Genomic DNA, 19,542 nt, shown 5'->3' on the forward strand with positions numbered 1-19,542 from the left:
GTAAAACTTTCAACATCAGTAAGCGCATTAATTAAATAGAACCAAGACAGAAACATACCATTAAACTTGACAAAATTCGTGAGTGCATTTGTTGAGTTCATTTGCACCGCTAAAGCATCAGGAGTTTTCAGTATAACTTCCGGCTTCCTTGTCGTAGAGGAAGCAACAAGGTAAGATTGGTCATGAAACACGACCATGAGACAAATTATCAACTCTTTTGATCATTTTTTAGACATAAGAAGTGACTGGGAGACTTAACGCATTTTGAATGCTGTTTCTTTTGCATTAAAAGTTACACGCAGGATAGAATGTTGTGACGCCTTCACTAGACTGTCTTTAAACTTAAAACGTCATAGCTGAAAAGACAAAAATCGATTCAATATACACGGACCCGGTACCTTGTAGTAGAACTGTTACTCATCGATTGTTTCCAGGATGCGACAACTTGACTATCTAAACCGCTTGACCTAGTCGATAGTGATAGTAAGATCTGCCGTGTATATTATAAGGATCAAGATTATACTGTAGTGTTAATAAAATAGAAAAAATCAAGTCAGTATGAACCACTATAACTTTGTAATTTATGGGTTATTTATGTCCAAATTATATTATCATACAAAGAGTTAATTATTCATTATGATAATAGTGTTATTTATGTCCAAATTATTTCATCACACAAGGAATTAATTATTTATTATGATTATAGTGTTATAGGGAATTATGTATTAACTTTGATTTAGATTTTAATGTGTTCAAATTGTCTTTGAGTGTACATCTTATACATTTTTATGTCAAGGTTGAAACTTTTTAGTTCAAGTGACCAATAAAGATTCCTTTATTTCTGTTTGGTATTTTATAAGGCTTGCTTATTATTTTGACAAAGTTGTTCTTGTATGAATAATTGAGCTCTATTGTTGAGCTTAATATTTATTTATTTATTTATTTATTTATTTACTATAAGTATGCATGCATGTATATAATGATTGTATATGTTTCTTATATATTGCAGAACCATGTAGAGATGACAAGGAAGCATGACATGGCAGTTGACCTCTCGGTGTCAAAGTAAACAGTCTATTGTCACCTGGTATATGGCTTTCTAGTTCAATTGAATCAGTAATATTGCACAACTTGTAGCATTATTTTTCTGTTACTGTTGTACTGAATATATAAGTTGAGTGCCCTAGATTTAGTACCAAGATATTGTACCTTGATGGTATTGGTAATCAAAATATTATATCTGCTTGTTAAAAGTCAGTAAATCAGCTTTACCAAAATTTGTGTGACTGATTATTTTAAAAAGATTTATTGATGAAATGTCCAGGCTTAATTATCCTCCATATATGCAGATCTGAATAAGTAAACTAGGACATTGACATATATTTTGTTTCTCTATTTCAGGTAACTATTGCACACAACTAAGTCACAAGAAAACATGAGTCAAAAACCTGGCAGCAGACAAGGGTCATTTACCAGTAGACCCCCACCACCCCCGCCTCCGGTTATACCCCCACCACCAGGAACCCCTCCTGAACCCAGATCTAACCCCCCTCCCCTACCCACAGGGGCTAGTGCAGCACCCCCCTTGGTGCCAAGGAGGAGAGAGTCTTTAGACACTAACAATACAACTGCAGGACAAGGTAATGCATACATGCACTGGCATGCCTGTTTCCAAACGTTTGTATATGAGTATACACATGTATACGTATCTTGACATCTGGTGGCATTTTGCAACAGTTATATGTATCTTATAATAAATTTTTTCTACTTTTGTTTAGGGTGGTGGGTAGTTAATCTTTGCTGACAGTCCGTGTATTTATAAGATATGATTTGATGTCAGTGGACACAAATATACTGGTTTATCATTTGTTATGTTTGGGAGATCAGCTGTGATTCATGGTCTTGATAAAAGAAAAATAATTTGAAATTTATAAAAAGATGATTACTTATCTGCAATGTTTATAAAACAGAAAAATGCATTTTAATGGGAGCCCCTGCATATATCTATGAAACTTAATTTTTTACCGCATGTATATGTTTTCAGGTTCAGGTCCATTGAATGATCGTCCTCTAACTGGAAGTCCAAATATATCAAGTCGGAGTGCTTTTCGATCGGTGTCAAGCAACTGTGCCTCAGTGCAATCCACGTCGACATCCATGACCTCTCCTCCCCCAAGTTACATAGCTGGCAGTGTTGGAGGTGTGGGGAGTTCAAGCCCGGCTACCAGACCAGCCAGTGCATTCAGCACTCTGCCCACCAGCTCCCCAAGTCTTCCCTCACGTCCTAACACTAACACCCCAGAGTCCATGTCATCACAACCCAGTCTGAAAGCCAGAGGAGAGGATGCTGCCACTCTAACACGGACAATGGAGTTACGCCCCAACCTGAACTTGGTGCCCAAAAATCAAGAATCCCACAGTGTCGATTCTCGTCGTGAGGACCTGAGAGGATCGTGTCTGTATGAAGCGAAGTCCCTTACCCAGGATGCCTTTAAGGTCCTACACGAGTTTTATCAATCAGGTCAGCTGTGTGACCTTGAACTGAAGGTCGGGGAGAAAGTGTTTAAGTGCCATCGTGTTGTCCTGGCTTGTGTGAGTAAGTATTTCCGAGCTATGTTCACGTCAGAGATGGCAGAGAGTAAACAAAATACTGTGACCATCCAGGACATTGATGAGTATGCCATGGAGCTGCTGATCAAGTTTGCCTACACTGGCAAGGTTCTCATAACAGTAAACAATGTCCAGCCCATGTTGTATGCGGCATCCATTCTGCAGGTGGAGGCAGTGGCAATTGCAAGTAGCGATTTCATGAAAACACACATGCACCCCACAAACTGTATCGGTATCAGGCAGTTTGCTGAAGCTCATGGTCGCACTGAACTGATCAAAATGGCGGATAAATTTATACAGGACCACTTTCAGGACGTCGTGGAGGTTGAAGAATTTGTGTCCATGACAACAGAGCATTTGGAATTAATTATAGCCTCTCCAAACATCTTTGTTGAATCTGAGATCCAAGCCTACGAGGCAGTAATGAAATGGCTGATGCATGACTTGGAGCACCGTAAGCAATATCTGGCCAGGTTAATGGCTCATGTGAAGTTTCCTCTTCTTCCAGCCTCGTATCTGATGGGCAAAGTGGAGCAGGAGCCCATGATGAAGAAAGATCTGGACTGCAGAGATTATATTGATGAGGCCAAGCATTACCAGCTGTTTTTGTCTGGTGTTTATCCCACTGTTCAACTGTCTGAAAGATTACGACCACGGAAAAGTTGTGCTGGTATGCTAACATGCATTTTTTTTTCATTTATTTTTTTTATTTGTTTGATTTATTTTTTATTTATTTCTCTAAGCATTTATTCTTATGAGAAAGTTGGCTTTTCATTAGAATGTACAATTTTGTACGGTAAAGTCTTGAAAATTTCGTCGTTCTTGAAAATTTCGTCGGCAGACGATTTTCCGCCGAGGTAATTTTTTTCCCCTTGAAAACTTCGTCGACCTTGAAAATGAGGTACTCAATAATTTTTGAAAAGTTCGTCACCAAATATGGCCGCGTTGTCCAGCTCAAACATGAAGGTAATGCGTCAGTTGATTCAAGACAATGATACGATCAGGATATCATTGCCGATAACACTCTCAATGGGAGATAGGAACAATAGTGCGCCCCTGCGAGCGGTTACTCACAATATAAGTGGTTAAGATGTGAATCCCCGTTCTTAATTGCGGGAACATCGGCCTTTTGTCTAAATAGTTTCATTACTATTACCTGGCTCAAGGTGCGTTATCAAGCCGGCAAATAAAAGTCACAGGCCGCGGCTTTGTCATTTGTAACGCCGTTATTGTTATCGGCGGCTGTCCTAAATGAGGAAGACACAATGAAAAATCAAGATATTATCTCGAAGGGAAATGTACCCGTCACTTCTATTCATGTCCATGTTCAATTTAGGACCATTTAACAATTACCTGGCTCATCCATGGAGATCGTTCGCAATGCGAATGGGACGATATGGCAATTTTCATAGCTTCAGCAGAGAATCTTTCGCGTAATATTGTCAACAGATCGTTCGCGATCCAAACGAGACAAGAAGAAAATTTTCACATTTATAGCAGACTCCGTTCGCGTAAGATCATCAGCGGGAGATCGTTTGCGATCCGAGCGAGACGAAAAGGCAATTTTCATGTCATCATCGGGAGATCGTTCGCGATGTAAGCAAGAATGAAATGCAATTTTCAAATTAGTGCAAGGAACTTAGTTTGCAAAAGATCGTCAGCGGGAGATCACTATTCTAACCCCCCCCCCTTTGAATTTAACAAATAATATATATATATTTTCATTTTATCTTAAACCCCCCCCCCCTTCCCCGCTCATGGCATATCTTCGGCGGAGAATCGTTCGCGTAAAATAATCATCGCGGGATGGTTTGCGATGTAAGCAAGAATGAAATGCAATTTTTATATTAGTTCAAGGGATTTAGGGAACTTCGTTAACGGAAGATCGTCAGCGAGAGATCATTATTTCACTCCCCCCCCCCCCCCCCCAGACACACACACTTTGGATTTAAAAAATATCTTTTTCATTTTATCTTTAAACAGCCCCCCTCCCCCGCTCACGGTATATATTCGGCGGAGAATCGTTCGCGTAATATCCTCAGGACTTTGTTCGCGTAAGATCATATCAGAGGGAGATCGTTTGCGATCCTAGCTTGACGTAAAGGCAATTTTCATATCATCGTCGGGAGATTGTTCGCGATGTAAGCAATAATAAAATGCAGTTTTCATATTAGTTCAAGGAACTTAGTTTGCAAACGATCGTCAGCGGGAGATCATTATTTTAACCCCCCCCCTCCCCTTTGAATATTATAAATAATATATATTTTTAATTTCATCTTTAACCCCCCCCCTTCCCCGCTCACGGCATACATGTATCTTCGGCGAAGAATCGTTTGCGTAATATATCGCCAGGACTTTGTTCGCGTAAGATCGTCTGAGGGAGATCGTTCGCGATCCAAGCGAGACGAAAAGGCAATTTTCATATCATCATCGGGAGATCGTTCAGTTTTCATATAAGTTCAAGAAACTTAAATTGCGGAAGATCGTCTGCGGGAGCAATTATTTTAACTCCCTGTAAATTTTTAGGAAGTTACAGATGGTACTTTTAGAAGGCCTGACATTCAATCCTGGGAAAAGCCCTGCATGCAACAAACGTTGCCAAGTGCATAATTTTTTTTAAATATGTTGCGGCCAGGTTATAATAAAAGGAGGCAATTAAGCTTATCTTGATCCTTCTCCTCTATCAGGAGGTATGTTTCTTACCGAGAAGATAATTCCCAACACATTTTCGGGTACAGTAAGTTAAATTTAACTTAATCGAGATGCAGTAATAAATATATTATTATTTACCACCAGAAAACGACTTAGGAAGTAGTTTTAAATATCCCACAATATAGGAGGGTCAAAGATAACAGTCGCTAAGGATAAAAGCCCAAAGGCCGGATTTTTGAAAATTTCGTCATACCCAGGAGTCGGGGAGAGGTAATTTTGAAAAATTAGTCGGATTTACACAATTAAAAATATTAATTAATTTTTAAGCGACGAAATTTTCAAGACTTTACTGTAAGTATCAGAATATATAAATCTTGAAAGGGTAAAAGATAAAGAAAATGTGAAGTGTTTGAAAATCATAAGTAAATACTGTAGTCTTAAGGGGAACTATCCAAGTATGATATTTTGATATATTTCCAGGTGTTATGTTCTGTGTTGGAGGGCGTGGTGGGACAGGTGATCCATTCAAGTCCATAGAGTGTTATGATTTAAGGAACAACAGGTGGCTGACCATCAGTGAGATGACCACCAAGAGGAGACACGTGGGTGTGGTGTCTGTAGATGGTGAGTAACTGGATATGTTGGTGTGGTGTCTGTGGAATGTGGGTAGCTGGATATGTTGGTGTGGTGTCTGTGGAAGGTGGGTAACTGGATATGTTGGTGTGGTATCTGTGGAAGGTGGGTAGCTGGATATGTTGGTGTGGTGTCTGTGGAAGGTGGGTAGCTGGATATATTGGTGTGGTGTCTGTGGAAGGTGGGTAACTGGATATGTTGGTGTGGTATCTGTGGAAGGTGGGTAGCTGGATATGTTGGTGTGGTGTCTGTGGAAGGTGGGTAGCTGGATATGTTGGTGTGGTGTCTGTGGAAGGTGGGTAGCTGGATATGTTGGTGTGGTGTCTGTGGAAGGTGGGTAACTGGATATGTTGGTGTGGTGTCTGTGGAAGGTGGGTAGCTGGATATGTTGGCGTGGTGTCTGTGGAAGGTGGGTAACTGGATATGTTGGTGTGGTGTCTGTGGAAGGTGGGTAGCTGGATATGTTGGTGTGGTGTCTGTGGAAGGTGGGTAACTGGATATGTTGGTGTGGTATCTGTGGAAGGTGGGTAGCTGGATATGTTGGTATGGTGTCTGTGGAAGGTGGGTAGCTGGATATGTTGGTATGGTGTCTGTAGATGATGGTAGGTAGCTGGATATGTTGGTGTGGTGTCTGTGGAAGGTGGGTAACTGGATATGTTGGTGTGGTATCTGTGGAAGGTGGGTAGCTGGATATGTTGGTGTGGTGTCTGTGGAAGGTGGGTAGCTGGATATGTTGGTGTGGTGTCTGTGGAAGGTGGGTAGCTGGATATGTTGGTGTGGTGTCTGTGGAAGGTGGGTAACTGGATATGTTGGTGTGGTGTCTGTGGAAGGTGGGTAGCTGGATATGTTGGTGTGGTGTCTGTGGAAGGTGGGTAACTGGATATGTTGGTGTGGTATCTGTGGAAGGTGGGTAGCTGGATATGTTGGTATGGTGTCTGTGGAAGGTGGATAGCTGGATATGTTGGTATGGTGTCTGTAGATGATGGTAGGTAGCTGGATATGTTGGTGTGGTGTCTGTAGATGATGGTGGGTAGCTAGATATGTTGGGGTGGTGTCTGAGGAAGGTGGGTAGCTGGATATGTTGGTGTCTGTAGATGGTGGGTAGCTGGATATGTTGGTATGGTGTCTGTAGATGATGGTAGGTAGCTGGATATGTTGGTGTGGTGTCTGTAGATGATGGGTAGCTGGATATGTTGGTGTGGTGTCTGTAGATGATGGTAGGTAGCTGGATATGTTGGTGTGGTGTCTGTAGATGAAGGTGGGTAGCTGGATATGTTGGTGTGGTGTCTGTAGATGGTGGGTAGCTGGACATGTTGGTGTGGTGTCTGTGGAAGGTGGGTATGAATAATGGAATTAAATAATGTTGCTGTTTTCATTCAAATTTGTGTCCTAGAATTCAGGTCAAGTACTGCACTGGGCATGGACTTTTTTTTTTCAAAAAACGTTTATTAGATGATTTGGCCTTGTTTATTTATTTCTGTTCTGGTTTTCAGGTCTCCTGTACAGCATAGGTGGTCATGATGGTAATGAACACCTGAACAGCTGTGAGGTGTTTGACCCTGTGACTAATAAATGGAAAGCCATTGCTTCTATGGCAACATACAGGTAAATGCTGCTTACAATTTTGACTATAAAATGCATATCATGTAATATCTTCAGTGGAAGAAAAAAGCATCTGCAGCAGCAATTTAAACTATATCTCTAGTACATATAATGAATTAGCAAAGTCAGTACTAAGCTGTAAAGAGTATATCTAAGCAGATTATAATACAGATGTATTGATATCAATTATGTGTAATAAAGTTGCTTAGATTTCACATGAGATGCTTTGTATTAAAAAAATAAAATTTGATTGTCACTTAAATCATAGAAAAGATTTTTTTCTTCTTATTTAAAATTTATTATTATTACTATTTATTTTTTTTATAATATATTATTTTTAATATTATTTTTGGTGTGTACAGACGTGGTATTGCAGTGGCTTCCCTGAATGGTCCAATATATGTTGTTGGTGGTCTTGATGACTCTACCTGTTTTAATCAAGTGGAAAGATATGATATCCAATCAGATTCCTGGAGTTTTGTTGCCCCGATGAACACTCCAAGAGGTGGTGTTGGTGTAGGTGCTCTTAAGGTAAAGATGTTTTGCAAGAGATTGCCATACCTGAAAAGTAAATCTGAGAAATTTTGTCCTAGGTTTCCCTATGTATTGAAACCCTTTAAAGGGTTTGCTTCATGCCGTCAGAATGGCCTGAACGGAACATATTCTTCAGAAAACATGCCCAACTAACGATATCTTTATCCAAATACACAAATTAAAAGCTCATTTGGTAAATTTTTGGCTTTAAAAAACGTCCTATTTGCTCGGCCTGGGAGTTAATGAGCTACGTGGTCACGTGGTCCAATGACGACAATCGAGCCACTGGAGAACAGAGCGTGCTTAGCTGTCAAACTGAGCTGCATTGTCTACCTGTAAGATGACTTCTCTGGCTTCTGATAAAAGTTTATACTCATTCAAATCTCTTACCCGAGGGGTCTAAATCCTCGTGAAGCTGTGTAAAACCATTTCCCGTCTAGTCATTTCTTTAACAAGCATTTCATTATGGTTATCCCAAGTTGTATAAAACACTGCATTTGAATGAGTTAAGGGAAATGTTGATTATTGCATATGAGGTCTATGTTATTTGTGAAATTCAATTTATTTTATTAAACCGCTGACACTCCGTCTTGCATACTTTTATTAAACTGAGGTAAACAATGCCCGTTACCTTTACAAGTCCTATCTTAATCATCCATCTACCTGGAACTTCCTTTACCTCTTAATTAGAGGGTTAAATGGCATTCAATTTGTCTTGCTTGTATCGAACGCACTCTCTATCTAAGCTTTACTCCAGTTATCTCAGGTAAAAATCTACCTGTGCGTTAGTTACAAAGCGCAGCTCCCGTAGACCTGGGGGTACTAGATAAAATCTGAACACCAGGTTTATCGAGGAGCTAGAGAAAGAAAGGAAGAATTTTTCCTGCACAACTTCATAGGAATTTTAACACGGACTTGATCCAGCTTAGACCTCCAAACTAACAGGGTGACATGGGCAATTTTCACAAACAAATCATAAAACTATATTTCAGTTAACCGCCTTTAAAATAAATATACCGTTCTGGGTAAATTAAAATAGTTATTAAATCGCAAGAATATTTTTGACTTAAATGATGATTTTATTATTAATGGAAATTAAGCTACTATATGAGGTACATTTGCTGTGATTACGCTGTCCTTCATGTTTTGCGTAAGTCTACATTTTGCTGTATGTGCTTGTAATCTTTTTAAATATGTGCGTACAATTTTTGCAGGTCTGGTTACCCCCCTGTTATGTGATGAGAGTATTAATTTGGCAATTAGTTCCTTAGCTTATTTGAATAGAATTGCAGTGTAAAATTTTCAACAAGATGTTGGCGAAATAGCCCATTACTCTTTGTAGGTATTTCCCCCGTCAAAGTTTGTCTAAAATTATCTTTCAATCTTTACTCTTTCAAAGACAGTATAAAGTTACCTGACATATTTTCGTGTAAACTTAATGACAAGCCAAGTGTCTCCAGTTCATTCCGTACTCAATTTTACCCAAGCAAATTTTTTTCTTGAGTAGATCTTTATAGCAAGGTGTTATAAGCTTACAAATATGCAAAAAAAAATTGCGTACTGACGCAGAATTTGCGTTTCAAGTTATAAAATAATCAATCTTTTAAATAATTTAATATTTCAGATGAAATAATCTTCAGAAACAAATCCTCAAAGCATAAACGAATTAGGATAACGAACCATTTTATTATAGAAGTTCCCATTTTTTCTTTAATATAACGCTCTTTTTCCTGTTTTTCCTCAACACGTTTTCTTCCACGGAAGCTTCAAGATACCCTGAGAGCAATTTCTTTTATTAATGTTCGCGACCGTGTTTGAACTTAATTGTTTAAGTATTGATATTTAACGTCATTTACAAATACCAAAAAAATAACCCCATGAAATAAATGAGATATATTGAAAAATATGAAAGCCCACCAAGACGAGTTTCATACCTGTTATTACCTGGCTTGGGAATTGCAGCGGTGCATTTAACAGGTTTGTTGTAAACGAGCTTTTGGTCAACTACAATGCATTTAAAATGCATCAGCAATCAGTAAGTTTGCCAACTGATGACAGTTAATCTGAAAGACTACCAGCTCTTGATATGATCTAAACCACCTGAGGTGACCATGATCTAGAGCATCGCAACTATTGTCACCGAAGTTAGTAAGTAAGTCACGGAAGACCGTCACAGACAAAGAAAGATTGTCAACGAGAGCTGCAATTTTGGTGAATCCCACGGCAACACACCGAGGCATAACGAAAATTCCTCAACTCCGTTCAACACAACTTTCCTTAACTTCTAAACTTCCTAACTATGCACCATGCAGCTCAGTTGAGTCTCATAGACCTTTCTTTATCGTGATTGTCGTCACAGTACCACGTGACCCAGATCTGTTGCTTCATTTTTGCATATTGAGGTGAGGTTTACTAAAACGCTTTTTTTCTAGTAATAGATTGTTTTTATAATTTTTAAATGGCGGGGATCGATTAAAACATACCTCTAGTGTATAGATTGAGTGCTGTATCTTCAAAATTCGAGAAATGGATTTTTACATGAACATTGTCCTTTAAGTGTAAAAATGCATGTTATGGACAAGTATTCAGAGGTTGAATTGGCAAGATACATCATTTGTCTTATAAGAAAAGTGACCTACATGATAATTATTTTGTTTTTCAGAACATGCTGTATGCCGTAGGTGGGAATGATGGCACTACTTCTCTGGACACATGTGAGCGCTACGACCCACATGTGAACCGATGGACATTTGTGGCCAGCATGAAGAAGAGACGAGCAGGAGCAGGGGTGGCAGTCCTGGATGGATATCTCTTTGTTGTGGGTTAGTATTATAATAGGTTGATGTGGACAACATGTCTGTAATTTTTGTCTGTTTCTTCCATTGAGGTATTTACTAGTTGTGTAATTTTGTATGATATCATTGTGTAATTGGTATTGGTTTTTGTCATTGCAATTAATGATGATTTATTTGTCACATAAAGAACACCAAGTTCATTTTTGTACCATGCCCATGTTTGCCTCTTAAGAAAATTAGTTGCAGGGCCGAAAGTTCAGCCATCTTGAAAAGTAGCTGGCTTGAATGTCTGCTGGGTGGGAAAACTTCTCAGCCCGTTCTGAAAGTTTTCAGCCCCGGGCAGATGGTCCAACCTTAATTTCTAACACTCTTCATGCCTCAATTTTATATGACTGAGGCAAAACCGAAAAGATTTAGGTCATTCAACAGTTATCATGGAAAATTACTATGATTAAAAAAGGAAAAAGGTTGACGTTTGAAGTAATGTTTTGGCATCAGTTACTACTTTCTCTGCATGTATTAAATGAATTAGTCTAACACCACAGTGATCAGTTAATTGATTATCAAAAGTCAACAAGTGACTAACAAGTCCTGTAATGTTGCACTTCTGTACTTCCAGGAGGATTTGATGACAACTCTCCCCAGGACTCTGTGGAAAGGTACGACCCTGTTACCAACACATGGGAGGTTTTAACTGTCATGTCACGGCCACGAGGTGGCGTTGGTGTAGCTGCACTTGGTGGAAAGATTTATGCAGTGGGCGGTCACGATGGAACCAATTATTTGAATTCTGTGGAAGCCTTTGATCCCATTTCAAACAGGTACATGTGTATATTTGTTGACAACATAATAAATTAATGTAACTGGATGAATTAACTATTAAGAAATAGATAGAAGATGGTGCATATACTAGTCAGTGTATTAGTATTTCTCTGGATTCTAAATAGGCCAGCACACACTCTGAGCTACCAGCTGAGCCATTGATCTTGCACACATTTGAGCCAGCAGCTCTGTGTGTATTATGAAGTGGCGAGCTTTTTTGTCTCATACCTTCTGAGGCAAAGAACTCAGTAGAGCTGAAGTGCCAAGAAACTGAGGCTGTAGCTCACAATGTGTGCCAGAATAAACTTATAACTTGTATGTGGAGGCTCTTGTTCCCCTCTTTAACTCTCCTCTTCCAAACATAATTCATGAATTATACAATAGTCAAATAACTCTGTGCTTAGTTCTTTTTCTTCTTCCGTCTCTGTCTAATAGTATCCTGTGTCTTCGTCTTTGTTTTATGTATGTCCTGCTTAATTGCTGATGGGGTTCTTGTGATGTTAATTACACAAAAAAACTTAGGGTTGGTGTTCTTAAAGGGAATAACTTTGAGCATAAGATCCAAATTTAACCAGTACATCCACACGTATGACCAAATTATTTTACATGAGTCCCAACAAACAATGTTCCTTAAATCTCTTCTTTTGTGTTGGAAATGGCCACTTTTAAGAAAATTACCCCCTTTTTCTTGTACAGGTAGGGTATTCTTTAAGTAGTGTTGAGTACACTGGGTCACATAATCCTGTTTAGTTTTGATTCTAAGGCCCCATTCAGAATAGGGGACTAACTAGTCCGAGGGTCAAATATGGCCAACCCACTTCAATACTTTCCCATGAGATATCTACTCAGTGTCTATTAGATTAAACGGGAAGCTTTGTAGTGGGTTGCCATATTTGACCCTCAGACTAGTTAGTCCCCTATTCTGAATGGGGCCTAAGACTTGTGATCTTCTTTCAATTGTTTATTCCATCTTATATGCCGTTGAGTAGCTCTTTATTCAAACCAGATATGGTGCTACAAGAAACCGAGAGGCACAGAGCGTTTCAGTAACTGATATTGATGGTCTAGATTGATATTTATTTCCCCCAACCCTAAATGAATTGACAGAATATATAATACATTCAGCCAAGGCATACATGTCAATTTCCATTACTGTATAAAAATAATAGCTTTGTCTAGATTAAATAAGTAACAGTGGTAAAACATTTATTGGAATACATGCACTTTGAATGTAAATTTCTTATATTTCATTTCTCCTTTTCTCTGCCTTTAACAAGTGATGGGATATGATTCTCTAATTATTTTCTCTAATCTCAGGTGTACTCATTATTCTTATATATGATTCAATATGAATGGCCATGATGATAGTATGGATTACGACAGTACAATATGCTTTATTCATATTATAGTGCTAATTGTTAATGTACTATTTATAGTTAAAATTAGTATTGTAAAAGGCCTTTTTACATTGAGAATTATATCTAAGGAATACAGTTGTTTTGATATGTTTTTAAAGATTGACAACTTCGTAGCCTTTATGCTACAGAATAGAGTACAAAAGGAAATTGATATTAACTAATTTAATAAAATTAAACTAAGCCCCCACACTCAACACAGCCAACTGATTAACTTCCATTTAATAAACAGCAGGAAGCAAAGTCCCCTCTAGTGCAATGGCATGTTAGAACTTTTCAGAATATCAGTGCAGCTGTATCGTTAAGATATAAGATTCAATGTGAGGAGGCCTGCCGTAGTATCATATTCCAATGTGTTGTTTGTTAAAGCTGGGACAGTGCGGCAGGTGTACAGAGTGGTCGCGCAGGTGCTGGTGTCACGGTGGTGGACTGCCTCATACACAGCATACGAAAGCAGGATAAACTTCACTTATCCTCTACAGGTACAAGGAGCCCGACCAACCCCCCTTCCCCCACCCCCACCCCCACCCCTTTCACTTGTTTCTGGTTTTTGATAACATTCCTGTATTTTCAACACATAAGCTGCATTCAGATATGGCTGAAATATCAATTTATTTCCTCATTTTTTATTGCAATGTTAAGATTATTTCACTGAGTCTTGTGTTACATGCATAGAGACCCCAAAGTATCTCAAGCGTCTGAATTTCTGGTCACTGTGGTTTAATATGATTATCTGAAGACGGTATTTTCTACCACATAGTTCAGCATTAGAATTTATCTAAGTGCAGCTGATGTTTTTTTTTCTGCTCCCTCCAAATTCCATAAAATTTTTCATTTTAAGATGTGATGTGCTGTATAAAATATGCCTGTGTTTCTTGGTTAAATTATCCCATTCTAAATTAAAACTCATTGTTTTCCCTAAGATGTATGGTTTATTCCATGGACCTTTTCCTCTTTTAATCACTTTATTAAGTTTTTATGAAGTATTTTAATATTCATGTTGTTAAGATATCTTTGTGTAAAAAGGCTTTGAATGTTTGTACATTTCCCTGAAGAATAGTTAAAATAACTATTCAAATCTAAACTAAATTTACGTCATACATGTTTGAAAAGCAAATGTCATCAGAACAAAAATATGATAGTGAAATAGTGTTAAGATTCATAAAATGCAACAAACATATTGTGATACATTTTTGTTTTGTCTTGTATTAATTTTTTTGTGAATCGTATAGGAGATCTATTAATATATGATGTTTCCAAGTTTTTATTTATTTATTTATTTTTATTTTATTTTTTTATTTTTATGAAGATATTCAAATGATTTACAAAAACTGAAATATTGGACAGCAAATAAGTCAATTTCCTCTTCGATGAAACTTACACAACTTGAAGCAAATGAACAAAAATTCAGTGAAAAGCAACATAAAATATGAAATAGATGATTGGATTTTTAAAGTGATTTTGTTATATAAATGTCAGCAGTATGGTTGGAACAAGCTCTTTCCCCATCAGCTAACACCAGTGTTATTTGGAATGTTGCTCAACCCAGTACAAGGGGCTGTGGCATTAGTTTTAAAAAAAAAGCATGCATTCCTTCTTCTTCACTGTTCATAACCTTTGTTAAGTAGACTCTGCCATTTATGTACCAGGGTTTCAATGATGGGAGCTTGATGCATTTTTTTCTCTGACAAAAGCAGAAAAAAATTGGTTATTTCCCAGTCACTACAAAATTCTTGTATATTTATTTTGATATTTCCTATTTGTTTCATGAAAGTGCATCAAGGACCCTTAAAAGTTTGCACAGAGCTGACCTAATGAAAACCCTGTGTACATTATTGCTTTTAGTTAGGCATGGAAAGGGTGGTTCATGCTAAAGATGACAAAGGGGCACGCTTAGTGGACTCAATAATTTCAACAATTTTTCTCTAAAACACCAAGGTATACTCTTCAGGAAACAATAGGGTTGACCTCAGTGATTAAAGGCAAATTGCCCAATTTAAAAAAAATGTTTTTTTTTTGTTTTTTTTTTTTTTTTTTGTAAAAATAATTATAATACATTCCTTGTATGTGTAGTGTTTTCAGGAGCAAAATATTTAATTTAATAGCAAGTTGTTTATCTGCATTTAGTAGCACAGCTATCAATCCATCTTTTCCATATCTACCACTGTTGATGTTATTTTATACCAGCTATTACAGTAATTAATTATTTCAAGTAGTAGGCTGTTTTTATTGTGTACGTATATACTCCTATGCTTATTGTTCACTGTGAAGCTAATAACATAATAACAGTATTTTTAATTGATGTTTTTAGTGAAATGGTCAGCTTCAAAATCTTGCTTCTTAAGATGCTGTTAGATAATGCATGAAATATAACAATGTATGTAGACAGTTTCACTATTTGCCTGTTTTTAATTTTTTTTTTTTTTTTTTTTTTTTTTTTTGCAAAGGGTTATAATAATTGCATATTATAATTGCATAAGATTTGCACTTAATGTTGTCAATAATGATTTTTCATTGAAAAAGTTGAGACATTTTTTTTCTGTTTGATCTGTGTATGATCTGAGTGTTTTTCTCTTTAACTAGTTGATCAGATTCAATGGAAGATAGTTTTTATGATGATTATAATATAAAATTTTTAAAAATATTTACCAGTAGTTAAAGTCAATGTACTGCAGCTTTAAGTTATGTCATTTAAGTTATTATTCATTAACAGTATGTAATTGAAATTTTGTGAAGAATGCTGAAAATTTAGATAAAAGCTGCAAACATTTTTCTTTCTTAACTAGAAGTGAATTAGGGTGCTTTCAGAACAAGTTGATCCCCGTACTAACAGATCCATGGATCAGATATGGCCAACCCAATTAAAAGCTCCACTGTGATCTGAGCTTTTAATTGCCGTGCCCTGCAGGGGTGGTGTGTGTGAGAGACTGGAAGTCCATTAGGGGATTTGGCGACATTGCTTTTAAGTGTTTTGTCCATATCTGATCCGCAAATCTGTAAGTCCCCGGATCAACTTGATCTGAGTGTGCCCTCAGTCACATCAAACAGAATATTATAGGCAAAATGCTTTTTTGGCAGTTTGTACCTCTGTGCAGCCAAGCTGGTGTTTAGGTTGTAGAATTTTTCCTTTATTTCTTCCCCATCTTCTAACATTTTGTAAACTAGGACCATTTTCTGCTGCTGGTTCTATTAGGTCAGAACCTTGGCTTGTTAATTGGTCAGTTTGGAAAGTGGCCAGCCAACCAGCATCCAAAGACCACACATTTTATTATACATTGCTTGATTATTGTTTTCAGACCTAGCTTATCACTTGATTCCACAGCAACACCTGTTCTGCATAGTGGCCCTAACACATGTGTTATTAAAAATTACATGCATACACAGTTCCTTCTGCTTGATACTAAATATTTCACAAAATTTATCAGCTTATCATTCTGCACAAATACTAATGTTTAAAATTGTATTTTGTAATGTATTATCTTTTGACATATGAAGGGAATTTAAATCTGTTAAATTGGAAAATACATATATAAAAAAAGTTATATTGGAGCTTACTAAAACATGAAATACAACATCAAACCAGTTTGAAAGTAACTGTACCATATATGCAAGTTTAAAGTTTTAATTATTGTTGATATGTGTACTTGATCCATTTCATCCAATTTTAATATTATCTTGGTTTTGTTTTAGCTGGGAAGCTGTAGCTAGTACCCAGGTATGCAGAGCTGGAGCAGGAATGGCGTACTCTGAATGCAACATATCAGTCATGCAAGAAGGAGGGCAGTCCATTAATGCTGCTTTGTGATTGGTCAGTCTGGGATAATGGTCCTTCAATGCTGATGTGGTCAATCCTCCTGTATTGGGTTTTGATCAATTAATCTGGGAGGATATTACTTACTGCTGTTATGGGATTGGCTAATCTGGGATGAGAGTGCCTTCTGTGCTGTGTTTAGGCAGTCTTGAAAACCAGATAATGAATGGTCAATACTGCACTGTGATACTTCAATATGGAAGGACAGTCATCTAACTGGTCATTTTGAGGGACAGGCCTTAAAACTGCATTTTATTTTGTCTTTGTCCAATGTTGTGGTCAGTTTTCAAGTAAAGTAAAATCTCCTCTTTGATTCACTGGTCATTGTAAAACTATGGGCAGAATTATTTTATCAGCTTTGTACATTTTGATATTAAATTGTTGAAATGACGCATTAACATATCTAGAGCTTTACTGATGTAAAATGTTGATATATGAGGCATTGGTCCAGAATGTATAGCGGGATCATTAATTTTTTCTGATGAAATCCTTTACACTAGACAGGTTATCGTTGTTTTTTTTTTTTTTGTTTTTTTTTCCAATAATCCATAACGATTAAAAAAACAGCATATGTTTTCTTGATTATTATACCACGTACCACAACAGACATATGAACCTTTTATCTCTCATCAAGTTGCACAAAGCTAGGTGGGTAATGGTTTAGCTAAATGCTATAAGAAATCCTATTTATTTATTTGTTTGTTTGTTTGTTTATTGCTTTTTGATGTACCCAGGTTACAAACTTATTTGTTCCTTCATTTTAAGGTTTATGTCAATTGATTGAAATAAGTATGTGTAAGTCAAGTGATATCTGTGTGTTAAGTTAAAATTTGTTACATTTAGTTTTGTCTTGTTTTCTACTCTGACAATGTAAACACTTGAAAGGACCTATAATAGCTCGTTGTCTTGTTGCATGTGTTGTTTAATGGTAAAAATAATAATGTTATATTTTATGTTGACAGTGTTATTTTTAAATAGCCTTTAAAACCTTTAAAAGGTTCGGTTGAGAGAAATGCAGCGCAGTATTTTCCTTTGACGTATTCTGAAAGCATGAAAGTACTCCTTGTGAAACCTTTAAAAAGTTAGAATTAAACGGCATTAATAGAGTTATCGTTTACCATATGTTCGTCAGCCTTACTTTGTTGAATTACATTACTTAAGCTCATTAAGAAACCCATTCTAACAGAAGTTCACCTGTTGCTTTAAAGAATTTTTTTTTTCAAATTGGGCAGACGCTTAAAATTCGAAAAAAAGTCGACTTTCAAATTAAGTCACAATATACGCGGTCATGCTACCCTAAGCTGCGTCGTCAACTGTGGAGATTATGGAACTCGTCCCAAGTGCATGCCAGGTCGTTTAATAAGAATCTTACCATTCACTTGTGAAAACGGCCATTATTATCTGAAAACAATGATTAGCAACATGAATTCGCTACCAAACAAACGCAATCTTTATGAGTGAGTTTATAATTCGGCTAGTGTTTTCAAATTTGGATGTTTGGTCTGAAATGGACAAATGCTGGAATTAACATGTACATTTATTATAAGGATTAACCTCTGTTTCACCATGAAAATCGTGACACCTGGATCGGAATAATCCTTGTCCACTGACTGGTGTCACTTATAAATAGTGCACTGTATTACTGTCCAGTAGCTTTCAGCATTTGGCAGTGAAGGTAAGTGAATCAGGGCAGCGTTCTTTTTTCCAGAGGCGCAGTAATACGACTGCAGCTGCAGTGTATCGCGTGTATTCTCTTAAATTGTTGCATTTTTTGTCTGAATCAAGTTCAACGAAATGTTCTTGTTGAACATTATCTATGACCAGTAATGAGTGTAATCATATACAAACGGTATGAATATCTATATATATTGATCACTGGGTTTGTCGCCTTCCAAATGTCCTGATAACTGTCAAACCTTTTTTTTTTTTTTTCGTTTTTCTGTAAATTTAATTAGTAGCATTGTATGATTAAAAAATTTCTTTTGAAAATAAGCATTTTTGGATTAATTTTACGAAAAGTATTGACCTTATTTGTGGTGCTCGATGTATTTTGACAACTTACATCCTGTAAGTGCCGAACTGATATTTTGGATTTACTTCATATTTGCTCAGTGACATTTTTAAGAAAAAAAAGCTGCCTTTTGACAGTGGAGATGATCGGATTATTATTTTTTTTTTTTTACTAAATATTTTTCTAAATATTGTTGAAATGTTTTTGTTGTAGGGTGTTTGTATATTTGTCTGCTTTGCTGCTCAGTCTTGATACATTGTATGCAGCTTTTTACACCTTTTCTTCCATTTTTGAATTGCACATTGATTTTGTTTCCAAAATGTAACAATGACGAGTTCGATGATAAGGTCAAAAACTGAATTGTTCAACAATGCAAACAAAAAAGATAAAAATCGGCTATATAGGCTATCAACGCATGTTTGCCTTTGTTCGAACATCTAGTTCACAGATTTGTGACACATACATTTTAAGGCGCAGAATCCTAGGCGCCATAACGCCCCTGCTACACCTGCTACTTTTGACCACTTAGTTTTTGTTCACGCTCACCACCCCTACAAAGGCTTGGCAATATTTGACAGACATCTCAAAATTCATACACCAGTGTTAATGAACATAAAATATTACAGTATTTTCTTTTGTAACATATTTGTGGGGCTG

General features: G+C 37.0%; 1 protein-coding gene across 3 annotated transcripts; it reads left to right on the forward strand.

The window, feature by feature from the left end:
- Positions 1 to 30: 30 nt before the first annotated feature.
- Positions 31 to 17,827, forward strand: LOC106154793 (uncharacterized). 3 transcript variants are annotated; one of them, XM_087007412.1, is made up of 11 exons: positions 31 to 170; positions 1,010 to 1,087; positions 1,402 to 1,640; positions 2,045 to 3,280; positions 5,743 to 5,886; positions 7,389 to 7,500; positions 7,860 to 8,028; positions 10,694 to 10,853; positions 11,446 to 11,647; positions 13,433 to 13,545; positions 16,754 to 17,827. In XM_087007412.1, the coding sequence occupies exons 3-11, from the start codon at positions 1,436 to 1,438 to the stop codon at positions 16,765 to 16,767; spliced, it is 2,355 nt and encodes a 784-aa protein (XP_086863538.1). In that variant the 5' UTR covers positions 31 to 170; positions 1,010 to 1,087; positions 1,402 to 1,435; the 3' UTR covers positions 16,768 to 17,827. The 3 variants fall into 3 exon arrangements, with proteins under 3 accessions (XP_086863538.1, XP_086863536.1, XP_086863539.1); XM_087007410.1 differs by lacking the exon at positions 16,754 to 17,827 and adding an exon at positions 15,375 to 15,433; XM_087007413.1 differs by lacking the exon at positions 13,433 to 13,545.
- Positions 17,828 to 19,542: the final 1,715 nt, after the last annotated feature.

The sequence above is a fragment of the Lingula anatina genome, chromosome 3 (assembly GCF_051362555.1).
Source record: "Lingula anatina isolate TDL-2025a chromosome 3, LinAna3.0, whole genome shotgun sequence".
Classification (NCBI taxonomy): domain Eukaryota; kingdom Metazoa; phylum Brachiopoda; class Lingulata; order Lingulida; family Lingulidae; genus Lingula; species Lingula anatina.